General features: G+C 40.5%; 1 protein-coding gene across 4 annotated transcripts in view; it reads right to left on the bottom strand.

Moving 5' to 3' along the window:
- The window catches only part of Atf6 (bZIP_ATF6 domain-containing protein ATf6), a 290,062-nt gene that overhangs the window by 87,877 nt on the left and 183,018 nt on the right, over window positions 1-19,167 (bottom strand). For 2 of the 4 annotated variants that reach the window (XM_033378873.1, XM_033378872.1), the window contains exon 3: window positions 9,906-10,830. Coding sequence is in view for 2 of the 4 variants with exons in the window: in XM_033378869.1 (XP_033234760.1) it covers window positions 9,906-10,830; window positions 10,883-11,055 (1,098 nt within the window). In the remaining 2 variants the exon portion in view is untranslated. Of the gene's footprint in view, window positions 1-9,905; window positions 10,831-10,882; window positions 11,094-19,167 lie in introns of those variants that run through there. The other 2 variants (XM_033378870.1, XM_033378869.1) reach the window with 2 other exon arrangements.

The following is a 19,167-nucleotide window of genomic DNA, read 5'->3' on the forward strand; positions in this document are numbered from 1 at the left end:
TATAGCTATATATATACATGCAGGCAACTGATTTGCCTTAACAGCGACGATAACCTCATGCTCAAGTCAAACAAGCATGAAATTTCAGAGTGCGGCTATTTTTTGTCGCTGGGTGTATATATATTGCAAAAACTCCGTGATGACTCCAAAGTTTTGTCAACATCGAAAATCATCTGGGACGAATGCACTAAGGCCCATAAACGTGCATTAGAAGCACTTAACCGAACATTGAAAAATCTACGCAATGACTCGAGATATTTCGGAGGCGCTGAGATTCTACTGTCTGGCGATTTCCGCCAAACACTGCCAGTATTTCCAAGATCAACGCCTATCGACAAAATAAACGCTTGCCTAAAATCATTGAATCTATGGCGCTATGTGAAGAAACTTCAGCTGACAACAAACATGAGAGTTGCATTGTAAAATGAAGATTTCTCAGAGCAATTGCTGAATATCGGTTGTAGCGCCATTTGGCTAATAATAATTGTTATTAGGATAGTAGTTCATGAAGTCTAGTGTAAGTTAGGCTAGGGCAAAGCGGGAGCGCAATAAAAGCTCGCTCTCTCGCTCTTGGCGAATTCGCCCCGCTTTGCCACCGTAGGTAAGGTAGACAAAAGAAATTGTTTTAATATATGAAGGAAGTCGAGAAAAATCCATGAAAACGAACGCACGCACTCCTTTTTTTTCGTCATATTAAAATACAAAATTGCAGTCACCCAAGTTGTTTCGGTATCTTTATTTAGAAAAACTATTCTAAAATTTCATGGCGCCACCGGGTGGACTTGCAAATTAAACGTATTAATTAAAAGTGGAAGGCAAAAGTGACAGTGACTCAGTGGAGAATAGATCAATAGCCAAAATCTATCATACCTATGTACATGCATATGTGCTGCAGCTAAATTGCCAAATTGACCGCGACGTGTGTGCAAATAATTCAACAAACAAAACTAAAAATCACCACGTCGGTCGTGCAATACCCTGTCTGCAGCTATATACAAAAGGAGATATACATATACCATCTACCCAAGAAGATCCAAGTGGAGCATCCAGTATAAGAAGAGGAGAGTACAGCACCTGGAATTTCCAATCTTCTCATGAGGTATTTGTGCAAAAAATTGAAAGCTCGAGTGAAGACGAAAAGATTAAAAAACTCGCAATTATTGTCTTGTGCTGAAACAATTGCACCTCGCTTTCAATTCTTGGCACATACGTATGACATAGTAGAGCTAGATTGCATGCTGTAGTTAGAGTTGAGCGTATATATTAATACATATATACATACATATGTACATCTAACCCTCTTGGACGCAATAACTACACATATTTTAACTGCAATCGCTGTCACCCCTTTCCCCTTTCTCGTTTTCGTTGTGTCAAATATATGTATAGTTGGGTCGTTGGCCAAGCACGCATACCAATACGCAGCTGCAGCGGTGAATTTTTCGTCTCGCTTTCGCTCTTCACCGTTGCTTATCGTTGTTCTTTTGTTTGGCGCGCTTGATCCAAACCAAACACCAAGTGACGCGCTACCCTGTTTTCGTCGGGTATATTCGTTTGGTGTCAGTAGGATCCAACTATCAATTAAGACAAAGTCGTGCCTCGCAAATCAATTTAGCGTCGATCGTTGTCGGTGCATACGTATACACAACATCCATTCTTCAGAACTACAGCGGTGAAATTTTTCGTTTTCGCTTGTCACCATTGCTGTTCGTTGCTATTCTTGTGTGGTTTTCGTGTACGCGCCAGCCAAGCGACGCTCTACCCTAAAATTTGTCGGGTATATTGGTTTTCACCTCGTTTGGGTACAATTACCCATTATTTCATGGAGTGCCTCGGCATTAAATACGATTATTAAAAACGATCATTCGCCTTCAGTTGCTTGTATTGAGAATCAATATGACCTCAAAAGCCAACAATATCGCCCTTGAAGAGCTGAAGAAAAAGCGCAGTTGCCGTGTCAAAGGCATTCGTTTATTAGCGGACCGTTTAGAAGCGGGGGATATTCCGCTGGTATTGACGGAGCTCGAGTGCAGACTCGAAACGCTGTAGCATTGACACGGCACTCGAACTTCAAGAGAAGATTGAAGATATAGACATTGACGATGAATTTGGAGTCGAGTTGGAAGAACTCTCAATTGTCACAAAGGCAAAATTAATGTCTCTCATTTGCGCATTAAAGACAGCTGATGAGACAATACCGGCAGTACCAGCTTATGGTGGCCCAACTCGTGCTCGCCTTCCGAAGTTAGCTCTGCCGCAGTTCAGCGGCAGCTTATCGGACTTTAAAAACTTCATAGGTTTATTTGAGACTCTAGTTCATAATGACCAAAGCATTCCAATTATCGAAAAGTTCAACCATTTGCTTTCGTGTCTCTCCGGTGAAGCGTTGGGAACAGTTAGGGCTTTCCAAGTAACCGAGACCAACTACGAGAAAGCAATGGCTAGCTTAAAACGGGTCTACGATAATGATTGTCTGATCTTTAAAAATCACATTGATGCCCTATTTAATCTTCCCAAAATGACCCAGCAATCAGCATCGTCCTTAAGGAACTTTATCGATACCGCCTCATCCATATATGGTTCGATAGGCGATGATAAAAAGATCTCGAATGCGATGATTATTCATCTCGTCTTGAGCAGAGTCGATCCGGTGACCAAAGAGAAATGGGAAGAACAGCTCGATTATGACAAACTGCCACTTTGGACGGACTGTGAAAAGTTGCTTAATCGCAGACATCAGCATCTTTCGGCCGAAAATTCGGACAAACCAAAGCAGGAGCAGAAAGCTGTGCCAAGCAAGCCGCATAATCGGAGCTCATTCGCGTGTTCCACCGCGAATACCAAAAACCAACAATGCAGCTACTGCAATGCGAAAGGCCATTTGTCGCAAAAACTGCATCCTTGTGCATCAATTGTCTGCAGCCAGGCCACTCTGTAGTACGATGCAAAGCTAAGAAGTGTCGAGTGTGTGGCTGCTCACACCATACCTTATTGCATAGGTACACAGTGGCGAATAAAAGTCTAGCGTTACCATCACCCCCAGAGAATTCTTCTCCTCCTCCCAATCAGAATCAACCTTCCACTTCGCATGCTCTCCATGCGACAGCTATGGATAGAGTTATTCTGGCTACGTCGATCGTAAGCGTCCGAACAAATAATGGTGAACATGTTTTGGCCCGAGCTCTGCTTGACTCGGGGTCTCAAATCAATTTTATAACTGAGGACTTAGCACAGCGCTTACAGATCCGTAGGGAGGAGTCGTGTTTCAACTTGCTTGGTATTGGTGAATCCAATTCACAAGTCAAGAAAAAGATACACACGGTGGTGAAGTCGCGAATTACTGGTAGTGAGTTTTCGGTTGATTTTTGGATTCTAAGGTCCATTTCGGGGTATCACCCTGATCAGACACTTAACGTGAGTGACTGGAAAATCCCGAAGAACTTACCACTTGCAGACCCATATTTCTTCAAGCCACAGAAGATAGATATGTTGATAGGTGCAGAAACATTTTTCGAACTTTTATCTGTTGGTCAGATTCGACAAGGTCCTGACTATCCAACTCTGCAGAAAACGATTCTCGGCTGGATTGTGTCGGGCAGATACACTCCAAAGGGACTGCCACCCAAGAAGCTAGGAATTGTTTGAGTTGTCGAGAAGAGTCAGTGATCCACATCGACAATACAATACAAAAGTTTTGGTCACTGGAAGAATTACCGTCTTCTAAAAAGTCTTTATCTCCTGAACACAATTTATGTGAAAAGCATTATAGAAGGACTACTCAGGTCGTGCCTGAGAAAAAAGATTGTCTCGTGACCCCGAGTTGCAGAAAATGTACTTGGAGTTCATGGAAGAGTACCTCTCCATGGGTCACATGTCTACCACAGACAACACAATCCCCAAAACTCCACATTATTTCATTCCACATAAGTGTGTGTTGAGGCCTCAAAGCACGTCGACCAAGCTCCGCGTCGTTTTCGATGCGTCTTGTAAAACGTCCTCTCAGGTGGCCTTGAACGACATATTGATGGTCGGTCCTACGATACAGGATGAGCTGTATTCGACATTGCTCCGATTCAGACTACACAGGTACGCCTTGACAGCCGATGTCAAGAAGATGTATCGCCAAGTCTGGGTCGCTGATGCGGATAGACAATTCCAGCTCATAGTGTGCAGAAGAGACCCGTCTGAGTCCTTGAGAATATACCAGCACAACAACTTCAAACCGCTGGGTTTGAATTGACTAAATGGTTTTCGAACTCACCTGAGGTCACCGCATCCGAGAGCACAGTTAAACCGATAACGATCTCGGACTCAGAGTCAACTAAGGCGTTATGAATATCGTGGCTGCCACACGAAGACGTCTTTAAGCTCCAAATTGGCACGTCAGTTATGGGTCTCCGAGCGACAAAACGGAACATATTATCGGTGACATCAAAGCTGTTTGACCCCCTTGGCTTGTTAAGTCCTTTAGTAATTAAGGGAAAGATCCTACTGTAGGAGCTTTGGCTCAACAAGCTAGATTGGGATGAGTCAATTCCAATGAACTTGGAAACAGCATGGAACTTATTAAAATAATCCTTGGGTCAGTTGGAGAAGATTACCATACCTCGATTTGTGCATACTGATCCCATGTCACCGATTCAACTACATGCCTTTGCCGACGCATCCATTAGAGCTTATGGAGCCTGCATCTATATCCGTAGAAAGACTGCAGAAGGTTTCAAGGTCTCCTTGTTGACTGCAAAGTCGAAAGTAGCGCCACTCAAGACGAAAACGCTCCCAAGGCTTGAGTTATGTGCCGCTCACCTTCTAGCAGACCTTTGTCACCGAATCAAATCACTTCTCAAGGTTCCAATTGATAAAATGATATTCTGGCCAGATTCAGAAGTTACTCTTCATTGGATCAGATCCCACCCTTCGTCGTTGTCAACATTCGTTGCGAACCGAGTAGCGGAGATTCAAGAGTGGTCAAGTGAAGCTACGTGGCGGCATGTGCCAACAAAACAGAACCCAGCAGACATAGTTTCGAGAGGTTGTGACGTAGAGGAAATCGTGCAGTCGATCTGGTTTGGTGGACCAGAGTTCTTAAAGTTTGAAGAAGAGAGCTGGCCCAGAAATCCACACTTCGAGCTTTCCGAAGAAGAGATACAGATGGAAAGTCGAAAGAAATCGGTCGGACTGACCGTCGCGGCCAAGCCAAATTACTTAGTGGATGTAATCGAGGGATACTCGTCACACCTCAAACTGCTAAGAGTGTTCGTTTTCGCGTTCCGCTTCATCCGAAAATGCAAAGACAAAAGTCTCAACTTTGGAAAAATTCCGTCATCCGTAGAATACGACGAGGCGTTTCTAAAAATAGTCGAAATAACACAGAAAAATGAGTCTCAAGAAGATATTGAAAGGATTCGCAAAGCCACCAAGTTAGGCCCCAGTCTTCAGCGTTTGAATCCCTTCATCCATGAAGAGGCTGGGACTTGGTGCTCTTTTTCGTTGTTGCGAGTTGGGGGGCGACTAGTTAACGCTCCTATGTCATGTAATGCCAAGTTTCCCTTGTTATTGACAAAACGCTCGGAGTTTGTGCAGACATACGTTCGCTATCTGCATCAAACGAATTTTCATGCCGGCCCACGAGCACTTGTGAGTATCCTTAGACAGCGCATTTGGATAGTGAATGCTCAGGCGGTCTGCAGGGCGACAGTTAAGTCGTGTATTCATTGCTTTAAATGCAAGCCGCTACTCCATTTTCAGTATGTGGCGTTGATTTTTGTGGCCCAGTCTATACGACTCTGAAAATTCGTGGAAGGCCCCCTTATCAGTCCTACATAGCGTTATTTGTCTGTTTTGCGTCCAAGGCGGTTCATTTAGAAATTGTCTCCGATTTGACGACTAATTCCTTCTTGTTGGCATTCCAAAGGTTCGTCGGTCGTCGAGGATGTCCGCAACGCGTGAACTGCGACAACGCGACAAATTTCGTCGGAGCAAGTCGCCACTTCAGCGAACTGCGGAGGAAGATAGAAGCGGAAGCGGACGCGATACGCGAATTTGCGTCAAGAAGCGGGTGCGAGTTTGCCTTCATACCGCCTCGAGCACCGCACATGGGCGGACTTTGGGAGGCCGGTGTGAAGTCTGCCAAGGGCCTACTCCTACGGGTAGTCGGGAGCGCTCTCCTCACCGCAGAGGAGCTGGAGACCGTGCTGGTCGGGATCGAGGCGGTACTCAACTCGCGCCCGCTATGACCCCTAAGCCCAGACCCAAGCGACGGAGACGCGCTGACTCCCGGGCACCTGCTGACAGGTGGGCCGCTCATCGCACCCCCAGCACCCAGGACCCCGACCAGGAGGGTCTGAGCTGCTTAAAGCGATGGCGGCTTGTCTCGTCAGCCAGGCAAATTTACTGGCAGCGATGGTCCCGGGAGTATGTGCTGGGATTGCAAATAAGATGCAAGTGGCACCAGGAGGAGCCAAACATAAAGGAAGGCGACCTCGTAATCGTCGCCGAGGACAACCTGCCCCCTCAACAGTGGCTCCTCGGAAGGGTGGTCGGAACAACCGCCGGGCAGGACGGAAGGGTCAGAGTGGTCGACCTAAGGACGAGCAGCGGAGCCACGTTCAGGAGGCCAATCCACAAGTTGGCGCTTCTGCCAATGGTTTGAAGCCCTCCAGGCCTTCAACGGGGCCGGTGTAGCGCCATTTGGCTAATAATAATTGTTATTAGGATAGTAGTTCATGAAGTCTAGTGTAAGTTAGGCTAGGGCAAAGCGGGAGCGCAATAAAAGCTCGCTCTCTCGCTCTTGGCGAATTCGCCCCGCTTTGCCACCGTAGGTAAGGTAGACAAAAGAAATTGTTTTAATATATGAAGGAAGTCGAGAAAAATCCATGAAAACGAACGCACGCACTCCTTTTTTTTCGTCATATTAAAATACAAAATTGCAGTCACCCAAGTTGTTTCGGTATCTTTATTTAGAAAAACTATTCTAAAATTTCATCGGTAATGGTTGAGTACCTGTCGACCAATCGAGCGGATTGATTTCATTTCTTGGACGTTGACATGCAATGACTGCATTTTGCAAGAGGCGATGCAATTACTGCACCGTCAAGTGGCCTGTCTGAAACCAGCAGAAGGCTGTTACGCGAGCGTGCTGGAAAGGTAGCTGTTAGACTAATATTCGAGGAAAATTAGCACTAAAGTTACTAAGAGAACTAGGCATGCATTCAAAATACAAATACCACTACAATTACTAATTACTAGAAAGGTGTGTAAGGATTAGTAATTTAATAAGAGGAATAGAATTAATGGTGGATATAATATGGTAGATGGAATTATAATCCGAGCATAATACCCTAAACGGTTCATGCAAAGAATAATTCGATCGACAAAGTGGAAGGAACAATTTGGAGATTGTGGAAATTTCTAGTAAGTCTAATAGGAATCGTGAAGTTTATGCGGCTCAACAGATCAGTGCTGTCTATGTCACCCCTGATCAAGTTGTGCATAATAATCACACCAAGCATTTTTCTACGGTTAGCTCAGGATGGTATTACTAATACCAGTCTACTAGAGTAATAAGGGAGTCACACCCACATCCCAGTTAAGTCCCTGCAGAGAAAAGAGTAAAAAATTGGTTCTGTACTGATTCTGTACGGTCCTGGTGTCAATTTGAGTTGGGGAGATGCTTATCTTAAACGAGAAGCATAAGAGAAGTTGAATTTCTCCACCTTTAACCCCACGGCTTTTATTTTGCTTTGAATAAAAATAAAAGCCAGCAGCTGTCGTTGCCCTTGGAGTGGCAAGATCAAGTGGCGAGATCAACTGCTGCACACTTGGAGTGATCGGAGTCAGGTTTTCGGCCGCGAACGGCTGAGTGACGGCTGGCAATTACAGATCCCGCGGAATGATCCTTTTACGCCTCGGAGACTCATTTAACAGTTGCAGACTGCCAAATTGAGATTCCATGGCTAGGCGCCGATCGTACTGCTTTTTAAAGCCAACGGTCAGCTTCTTATAGCCCTTCCGCGTCTGCCTCATAGAAGCCACCATGTATTTCTCCACCGCACGGCATGCCTCGCAACTGTAGTGCAAACCATTACGCTTTGAAATGCGTGCACTATGCTGTCGCAGAGCCAGCAGGGGATAATCGGCTGATCGAGGGTGATCTGCTTATTGCATGATTTTTTGGCACACACAACAGAAAACTCCATATTAAAAAATTTGAACAACATTAAAATCAAATAATTTTTCGAAACAAATGGTTTTCAAACCAGTGTTTCAGACTAATTAACGAACGATATTCATCCTGTTTTTTATACCCGATACTCAAAATGAGTATTGGGGTATATTAGATTTGTGGTAAAAGTGGATGTGTGTAACGTCCAGAAGGAATCGTTTCCGACCCCAAAAAGTATATATATTCTTGATCAGCATCAATAGCCGAGTCGATGGAGCCATGTCCGTCCGTCTGTCCGTCCCCTTCAGCGCATAGTGCTCAAAGACTATAAGAGCTAGATCAACGATGTTTTGGATCCAGACTTCTGTGATATGTCACTGCTACAAAAATATTTCAAAACTTCGCTGCACCCACTTCCGCCCCCGCAAAGGACGAAAATCTGGGGCAACCACAAATCTCAGAGACTATTAAGTCTAGAGTAACCAAATTTGGTATCCGCACTTCTGTTAGATCTCACTATAAAACGTATATCTCAGAATTTCGCCCACACAAAGGACGAAAAACTGTTGCATCCATAATATTGAGGATACAAGAAAACTAAAAACGCAGAATCATAGATAATGACTATATCTATCAGACTGCTGAATCTAGATCAGATCGGATAATTTTTATAGCGAAAAGGAAGAAATCAATTTGCATTGGCTACGCAGCGCCCGACGTCACGTTCAGACTGATTTTCTGTCTCTCTCGCACGCACTCTTTGTCGTGTCGTTTAATATTAGCGGCGTCTGCCGGAGGAGAGCCATACTGACTTAGTATCGGGTATAAGTGTAAAGTTGCGGTCTCCGCAGCAACTCACAACGTTCCCCCTCGGTTTTTTTCAATTGCTTTTTTTGAAGCAAAACGACGGTAGAAATTACGTGATCTAAGAAGATCCAGACATCTTAGATGCAACACTTGTGTATTTAACGTGTCTGGCGAACTGTGAGTAACAGCATGCAAATTGAAAATTAAATGGCTAATGGTCAAGGTTTCAAATATGTGAAGTTATTTCGGATCGACAAACAAACTTGATTTATGCTTTCCCCTGGATATAAAGAACAAAGCGGTAATTTTAATATACAAAATAAATTTTCTGCACTTAGTTTCGAAGTCCTAGATGTTCTGTTAAGCGCATGTTACAAGTCTGAGCTGTTACATGTTCATGTGTGCTCTTATGCACAAAAATGTCTTGCCAATGTTCCGATAGCCAAATCGAACTGCGTCAGCTGTTTGCACCAAAATGAAAACTGCTGTTGCCCGGCCAATTTTTTCCGAGCAAAATTTGATTTTGGGTTAAAGTAAAATTATTTATAAGGAAAGCACAAGTTTAACTACCCTGATATAGGTGTCAACTTTATGTGAATGCATCAATAATTCATCTATTTTTTTCCTTTGCAATTAAGGTTTGTTTTGTTCTATAAAAAGCCGTTTACTTTTCATTTCGTCAACGGAAATGTTTTTGTTGTGAAAACGATGAAATCTTGCGGATCGTGAAAACGGGAGTCCCAATTTATGTGATTTCAAAAGTAAATCAAAAAAGTAAAGTAACATTTGTGAATGTGAAAAACGGAGCCTGAATGATTATATAATAAAAAATCAAAATTTCTTTTGGTTTTACGGCTATGGTTTCGGTTACGGTTCCTTGATCAGAGCAGTTTTTTTGTCTGAAAGTGAGAGATAACGTTGAATTAATACTTACCTTGCTGTCTCCGATAACATTCCTGTTCATTTTGGCCTCAATATTACAAAATAATGTCATAATTAACTGCGGTTCAATGGATATAGGTGTTAATGTGAATAATACTATGGATAGCTGACTTTCATTTGAAATTTTTCTTGTTTCATTCAATATATAAACTGGATTTTGAGAACACACTTTTAATTGTTTTCCATCTCTTGGACACAGCAGGGTTTTGTTCAAATCACAAGATGATTCTTTAGTTGGTTTATCCAGGTTTATCTTATGTTTGGAATATACAGTATTGATTAAGCAATAATTATTGATAAATAATAATTCTAAATAATTCAAATAATTTCTCAATAAATTAAATGGCGACTTCATTTGCAAGTTTTGTCGTTCCAATATTGGGATTCTCAAAGTACAGCTATCACATTCTCCAGTAATGCACAATGTACTCCAACACATTTTTGATAAAATGGATTTCAATTCCATTGAATATATATCTTGCAGACATAAATTGTCACTCTCACCTGTTCTGTTTAAAATTATATCGTTATTTGGCATATATTGTCTTTTTCTTCTTAAGTAAGCAATATGCATTTTATTGCCATACAATTGATGTTCCATATATTGAATACATTTTTCAAAGCATTTTGGTACTATTAAATTACGTTTGACCTCGTAACTCAAACCAATCCTACAGGGAATTTCAAAATTTTGTTGGGTTTTAAGATTTATGATTGAACAATTCGAATTAAGATTTCGAATATAATGGCTTTCGTAGCACTTGATTTCCGTACAATATGGCGTTTTAGATAAAATTCGGTACGAAGTTATATTTGGTGCACGTATGGAAACTTCTGTTGCTCGTTTTTTTTGTGTTTTAATTTGACTGGGACGTTCAATTCGATATATTGCCTTCTCTGCCTTATACTTCAGCAATCTTTTTCGAAAAAAACAGAAAAGGTTTTTTTTATTGAATAAAAAATACATACATAAATATAGTCGAAGGTTGTACGGTGCTGAGACTTTGCAGATCGTTCAATCCTACTATGTCAGTTATAAAATATACTTGTAGAAAATCAATCGTTGGCGCAATTCGAGTGAGATTACATAAGTTTGTTGCGATTCTATTTGTTTCTAATAGAGAGCGCCGACTAAATGACATTCTCGAGTGAAGTGAAAGAGTGAGTTTGTGAGTTTGAAGTTTTTGAAGTCTGATTTTGCTGGTATTTCAATATGTTTTACTTTCATTCAATATTTGTCATTACTTTTACTTTATTTTCATATTTGAAATTTGATTAAGAGCATTTCAGTGGATATGAGAGCACATAGTTCTCCCTACGAAGGACTTCCGGAACCTAGAGCTTACCATTACATATAAAATCTGGTAGCTGTACCCTCCACAAGGGCCCCGTCTATTCGATAGCCACTAAATTGGCCCGCGGATGCCAAGCGGATAGGAACTAAATTAACCATGTAATGGGACTGAGATGTGAACTAAAACGTGGGTGGAAAGCATGACCACCGGCTGGCACGTGGAGGAGTAATTCTCTCTGCAGCTGTCTCTGTCTCTGCGACAGCTGTCACACCTGTGACTTGGCGGTCTTGGTTTTGTCTTCTAGAAATTCAATTCAGAAATTCAGAAGAATATTACTGATGGTATTTTCCCAGTAAGCGAATGTTTTTGAATTGTTTATTGTATATTCCGGTTGTGTAAGTAGTTTACACAAATCTGAATGTAGCAATGGTTCAGTTAACTTTGCTAACATACTTTTCATTATTCTATTAGTCTCCCCACTTGCCCATTTGCCTGTGGTGAGGCAGTTGCTGCTCTAACATGTTAAATGTTGTTACTTAGCAAAAACTCACTGAATTTCAACGATGTGAAACAGGAACCTATAACTGACAATTCTCCTTGGTTTGCTATAATTTTCAAAATATTTCGTTAAGATCTTGAAATCTTCATTAGCACTAGGGGAGGGGTCCGATATGGTCAATATGCAATGTGTCGAATGGAATTTGTCTTTGAGCGATTGTTGGAAGTATCTACTTAAGCCACCGATATGGGGCATGTATTTTCCACTTCGATGATTCACTGTGTAGTCATAGTTTTCAAGTTCAAGGGCCCATCGAGTAATTTTTGAATTTAAAGTGTTCTTACATAAGCCTAGAGTAAGGCCAATTAAGAATAAATCTTAAATTTATTCAATGAGTAGATTATGGCTAGAATTTCTAATTCATAAGTGAGAAAAATATCAAATTGGATGAAATTTGTTATTATCCTGTTTTTGTAATAAAATTCCTCCAAACCCGTCACAATGCAATGCTGTTTCCTTAGTCGGACTATATAGGGCTAGAACTGGTGCTGAGGCCAGTCTCTCACAGAGATAATTAAATATTGTCACACAATTGTCATATAGCTCAAATTACTGTTTATTGTTATTTATTTATTTATTTATTAATTATTGTTTTTTTCAGAGCGTGCAATGCTTTAGCCACTTTCGACTAACCCGGAATGAATCTCCTGAAGTATGAAAAGAGTCCTAGGCTTTTTGCATATCTGCGGAATTAGTTGGTTTCGGGAGGTGCTTGATTGTCGTAATGTGATCATTATTTGGCATAGTTCCATCCTTTCTTTATTGTCTCTGCAGCTGTCTCTGTCTCTGCGACAGCTGTCATACCTGTGACTTGGCAAGAATAGGCCATGACAGTTGCCAAGATGCGCAGATGTCGAGACAGACTCGGATTTGGAGAGCGTGCTCTTGGTAAGCAGAACCGAAGAAGATAATCTTCTCCGCTCGCCTGAACCAGGCACCAGCTCCCTGCGTAATGAAGGATCAAAGCGTTTCAGGGCGGAAATGAACGAGAAAACTCAGTACATTTCAAGTACCCTAAAGTTACTGAGTCGACTCCAAGGCAGCTCCGGCTCCTAAGAGGAGAAATCGAAGCTAATCTGGGCCAAGCAACGGGTAGAGGAGGGTCGACTGCATCGATTGAAGGCGACGAACGACGAATACGCCAACAGTGTGAGAGTGAAATATTCAGGCAGGCTCCGTTTTTCATTTACTTTTGCGGACTACGTTTTCAGCCAAAACGTTTCGTTTTCGTTTCATTTTTCACATATTTTTTTATCGATTTGTTACATTTTGAAGTCCGAATATTATTGGGCGGGAAACAGCTGTGCTCACCCAGATGTTCTGTTAAGCGCATGTTACAAGCACAGTCTGAGCTGTTACATGCACATTTGTGCTGTTATACGCAAAAATTTATTAATTGCCAACGTTCCGATAACCAAATCGGAATGCGTCAGCTGCTTACACCAAAACGAAATTTGTTGTTGCTGTGGCCAATTTTTTCCGAGCCAAATTTTAGGTTGGGTTAAAATAAAATTATTTATAAAGAAAGCACAAGTTAAATTACCCTGATATAGGTATCAAGTTTATGTTAATGCATCAATAAGTCATCTATTTTTTTCCTATTGCAATTAAGGTTCGTTTTGTTGTATAAAAAGCCGTTTACTTTTCATTTCGTCAACGAAAATGTTTTCGTTTTGAAAACGAAGAAATCTTGCGGATTGGGAAAAAGAGAACCCCAATTTATGTGATTTCAAAAGTAAATCGGAAAACTTTTGTGAATGTGAAAAACGGAGCCTGGATGATTATTACTTTATGTAAGTTTTACTTCTCCCTTTATGCGCCATTTAGAATGATTGAACGTCGATCTACATATTTTTTATGTGGCCGTATTCATCTATTATTATTCTAAGATTATTATTCTAAGGGATGTCGTATTGGCTAATATAGGTTTAAATGGTGCTGCTGACTGACCCTACTGACTGATACGGGTTATCCTACCACAAATCAAACATCCTGACTGGAATCCAGTTAATGGAATTATATTTTAGCTTACACTTATTATACTTAGTATATAATACATTCTTTTCTTTTAAAGCTAATAAAGCGTATAAAAGCTAATGCCTTTTTTTCTGTTACCTATACACTGTTTTATGTTTTTGATACTCCAAAGACCTTGATACGGGTTACAGGATACTTAAAAACCTTCTACTTTTGCGATAACATAGTGGTTTAACATTGTGCGATCAACATTTTTAGCCATCACAAAGTCTCATTCCTTGTACCCCTTAGGTTTCATTTAGCACTTCTCATATTGCTTTTTGTTGCACGCTATATCTATATTTTTCGCCGCTTTTTCTCTTAATTCTATTAGATATTTGTTTTCTTGTACGTCATTTAACTCTTCTAGTTTGAATTTCAATTCGTCTACAATTTTTCCTCTCTGTTCTACGCCGAATAAAAGTTTACAAGGCATTTGCTTCTGTGCTGTGTGTTATTTAATCATGTTCTACTTTTTTTATCAGTGCATCCCAATTTATACCCTTTTCACTACCATTGGCCCAAGGCTTCTATTGACTTTTCCACCTAATGATTTTCTTAAGGTGATCCTGTAACGATTTTATTTATGTATTTATTTATTTTTATATATATGGTGACATATCCATAATTCCCCACATCCCATACACATTATGTTTATGTACAATTCATCCACCCCATCCACACAAGTAACAGGACCCCACTCAAGAATCAATAACTGTTTCTTCCCATACTCCAAGCTAGGGCCCTCCATAATATAAACAATGGACCACATTGTTTCATCAACATTAGAATCACGCCACTCTCGAGAAATCGATTCTTTAGAATCACGCCACTCATGAGGACCAATCAAAGCTAGACATAAAACCAAGGAGTATCACATTCCTAGCTCCGTCATGTAATGCAACACCGATCGCCAGCAGTGGATGCCTTTCATCAAAGCCGACGCATCCCCAAATATCGATCCAGGCACGTACGCCACCGACACGAAAATGCAGCCGAGGAAAGCAACGCCCGAAGCCAGAGTCGGGAGTTCCAAGAGAAGGGCTCATGGAAACTAGCCAGCAGCAGAGAGATCAGTTCCGTTTGAGACCAGCAGACCGAAAGTCAAGTCGGGGAATTCATTTAAATCTTGTGACATAAAGATATTTAAGTTGTAAAATAAAAGTCTTTGTTAAAAAACTTAAAATCGAGTTGCGGATATTTAACTGGCGCAGTCGGTAGGATTTCGTTTAAAATTAACACCTATATTTCGGTAATGGTCAGCTTGTGTAATTTATAATTACTGTGATCACGTAATCCCGGAATTGTTAATAAAATTGTGAAATCCGCCAAAGAACCTATGTGCTGCAAGCACATACGATTTGCAAAACTAATTTAAGTGAACTGAAGTAAGCGGAGATAGTGAATCACCAAGGACAGTGAAACACTTAATACAAAATCAAAAAAACTTACAAGTGAACCAAAATAAAGTTAAAAACTACAACAAAACAAAACCCAATCAACACCAACAACATGGCGTTACCACCACTATCATTGAGCGAAATCCACTTGAACCAGGCACTGCTGTCGATCCGACAAATACCTGCCTATGACGGTTCATCTGGACAGCTAAGCTCATTTATCAAACGAATCGAATATGTATGCGGATTATATCCAACTGAAGATCTTCGCCAACAAAGGATCCTATTTGGAGCGACCGAGATCCAACTGTCAGGAGAGGCACAACGCATATCGCAAATGATACAACCCAACACGTGGCTCGAACTGAAGACGGCGCTGATCAACGAGTTCCAAAATCACACACCATATGAAGAACTCTTACGACAACTATACACCACCAGATTCAACGGCAGTCTTCGTAAGTTTATAGAAGAATTAGAGATAAAAGCATTATTAATAAACAATAAGCTAAACTTAGAAAACATACCAGAAAATAATGTCATTTATAAAAACGCTTTGAACAACACAATTAAAGATGTCATTACTTGACCTTAGCAAGAAAAGATATTACCACATTGTCTAATCTTAAGAAGGCAGCACAAGAAGAAGGATTGTATGAAGCTAGTACAACAGATTCAGGTACAAATAAAGATCAATCGAAATCGTCTCAATCAAATCGAAAGAATGTTGAAAACTATTATCCAAATTATAATACTACTAACTATCACAATCAAACTCAGAGTTCATCTGGAACAGGTCAGACTAATCGAACAAATCAAAATCAAAATTCCCAAAATCCTGGATTATACAATGAGTTCAAAAATTCCTTGAATCAAGGTAGGGCTCAGAATCCATTCAATCAGCAAATATTTCAAAACCAAGCTAGTGGGAGTGGACCCAACCAACCTACTAAAAGAGGGAGGGAGAGCCAGAGTGGCCAAACGAAGATGGACGTAAATTTTCATCAAGCCGCCTCGGAAGAAACCGAGGAGGACCCTATATAAACATTACCATTAATAAAAGAATATTAAGGTGTATCGCTGACTCGGGATCATCGATCAACATCATGAAAGAAAATTACACAGATTCCGAGATAAAAGACGATAACCTTACGGTCCATACCATCAATGGACTTGTCCGTTTAACTAAGAGTATAATGAGGAATGCGAACAAAACATGTCCGTCCGAACAAAAGTTCTACATACATAACTTTTCCGAAAATTATGATATTTTATTAGGAAGAGAATACTTGATGGCAAGTAAAGCCGTCATCGATTACAGAAATGACACTGTAACACTAGGAGCTAGGTCGTACCCAATCATTCAGAGTGGAGAAGCTATTGAAGCCGGCAAGACCGCACAGAAGTGCACTGATCCCTCTACAAAAGAAGAGAAGATCGCACCTAAGTGCCTTGACCCATCTCCAGAGGGAGATCAATACTTCGCTTCCGCTCTAGACAGTGAATTAAGGGAATGTAATCAATTAAGATTGGAACACTTAAACGACGAAGAGAGGGAAGAGTTAAAGAAGGTCTTATATGAGTTTAAGGATGTGCAGTACAGAGAAGGTGACAATTTGACTTTCACAAGTACAATCAAGCACGAGATCAAAACTCAACATGAAGACCCGGTCTACAGACGACCATACAAATATGCCCAGATACATGATCAGGAGGTAAACCAGCAAATCAAAGATATGATCAGGCAGGGAATAATTCGAAAGTCGAATTCTCCTTACTGCTCGCCCATATCTATGATTCCGAAGAAGATAGATGCTTCAGGAAAGCAAAAATATCGAATGGTAGTAGACTATAGAAGTCTAAATGAAATAACAGTTAAGGACAAATTCCCAACTCCAAGAATGGATGAAATCCTAGACAAACTAGGTAAATGTCAGTATTTTACGACAATCGATTTAGCAAAAGGTTTCCATCAAATACCCATGGAACCTAGCTCAATCCCCAAAACTGCGTTCTCCACTAAGCATGGACATTACGAGTTCACTCGTATGCCCTTTGGGCTAACCACTGCCCCAGCTACCTTCCAAAGATGTATGAACAATCTGCTAGAAGAGTTAATCTTCAAAGATTGCTTTGTATACTTAGATGACATCATTATATTTTCCACTTCATTGGAAGAACACTTGTTGTCACTAAGGAGAGTATTTGGAAAGTTGAGAGACGCCAACTTGAAGCTACAAATGGATAAATGTGAATTCATGAAAAAGGAAACTGAATTCCTAGGTCATGTAGTCACTACTGAAGGAATAGTACCAAATCCAGGCAAAATCTCTGGCATTGTTAAATTTCCAATACCAGAAACGACTAAACAAATAAAGTCATTCTTAGGTCTGTGCGGGTTCTACAGGAAATTCATTCCTAATTTTGCAAACATAGCAAAACCCATGACACTCAAACTAAAGAAAGGAGCTGTCATAGACCCCAAGGAAGAAAAGTACGTCGAGGCATTTGAGAGACTAAAAGTACTCATCACCTCAGACCCTATCCTTGCGTTCCCAGACTTTGACAAAATGTTCACGGTAACAACCGACGCTAGTAACATGGCATTGGGAGCGGTTTTGTCACAAGAACACAAACCGATCTGCTACGCTAGCAGAACCCTAAATGAACATGAAATAAACTATTCAGCCATCGAAAAGGAATTATTAGCGATCGTATGGGCAACCAAGTATTTCCGTTCATACCTGTTCGGTAGAACATTCGAGATACAAAGCGATCATAAACCCTTGATTTGGTTGAACAACCTCAAGGAGCCAAATATGAAATTACAAAGGTGGAAAATAAAACTGAATGAGTTTGATTTTAAAATGAAATATCTACCAGGCAAAGAAAATCATGTAGCTGATGCCTTATCAAGGGTAAAGATTAATGAAAATCTCCTGGGAGAAGCTTCCAATAGCGTTGGTGCAACTGTACATAGCGCACAGGAAGACAATCTAAATCACATTGCTATCACGGAAAGACCAATTAACTATTACAATCGGCAAATTGAGCTAATAAAAGGCAATGAAGATAAGGTAGAAACAATTCGTTATTTTCACAAGCTAATCATCAAGATCACGTATAAGGAAATGACTAACACCTTAGCGAAGGATATAATAAAGGAATATCTATGCACCAAAAAGAGCGCATTATATTTCCATAACGAAACAGATTTTCCTCCATTCCAAAAAGCCTATTTAGAAATCATTAATTCTAACAATATAACCAAAGCTATTAAATCAAGCACGAAACTCCTAGATATTCAGAATTACGCTGAATTTAAAGAAACCATATTAAAGAATCATAAAGGCTTACTCCATCCAGGGATAGAGAAAACCGTCAATTGGTTTAGGGGAAAATACTATTACCCGGATTATCAAAAACTAATCCAAAACATCATAAACGAATGTCCTACTTGTAATATTGCCAAAACAGAGCATAGAAATACGAAGTTGGCATTCGAAACTACACCGGAAATACTGAACATCAGAGAGAAATACGTCATGGATTTCTATATGGTTGGTAACCAACAGTTCCTATCATGTATTGACGTATACTCGAAGTTTGCCACTCTTGTAGAAGTAAAAAGTCGTGACTGGTTAGAAGCAAAAAGAGCCATCATGAAAGTTTTTAACGAGATGGGCAAACCAATTGAAATCAAAGCCGATAAAGATTCAGCTTTTATGTGCACAGCATTGCAAGCATGGCTGAATGCGGAAAACGTCAAAATAGAGATCACTTCCAGCAAAAATGGAATATCTGACGTAGAAAGATTTCATAAAACAGTAAATGAAAAATTAAGAATAATATCTAGCGAGGATAACACAGAAGATAGATTCACGAAGTTTGAATTAAGTCTTTATACTTATAATCATAAAACCAAACATAATACCACAAATAGGACACCAGCTGATATATTCATTTATGCAGGCTCACCTGATT

Source organism: Drosophila pseudoobscura, chromosome 3, assembly GCF_009870125.1.
Source record: "Drosophila pseudoobscura strain MV-25-SWS-2005 chromosome 3, UCI_Dpse_MV25, whole genome shotgun sequence".
Classification (NCBI taxonomy): Eukaryota; Metazoa; Arthropoda; class Insecta; order Diptera; family Drosophilidae; genus Drosophila; species Drosophila pseudoobscura.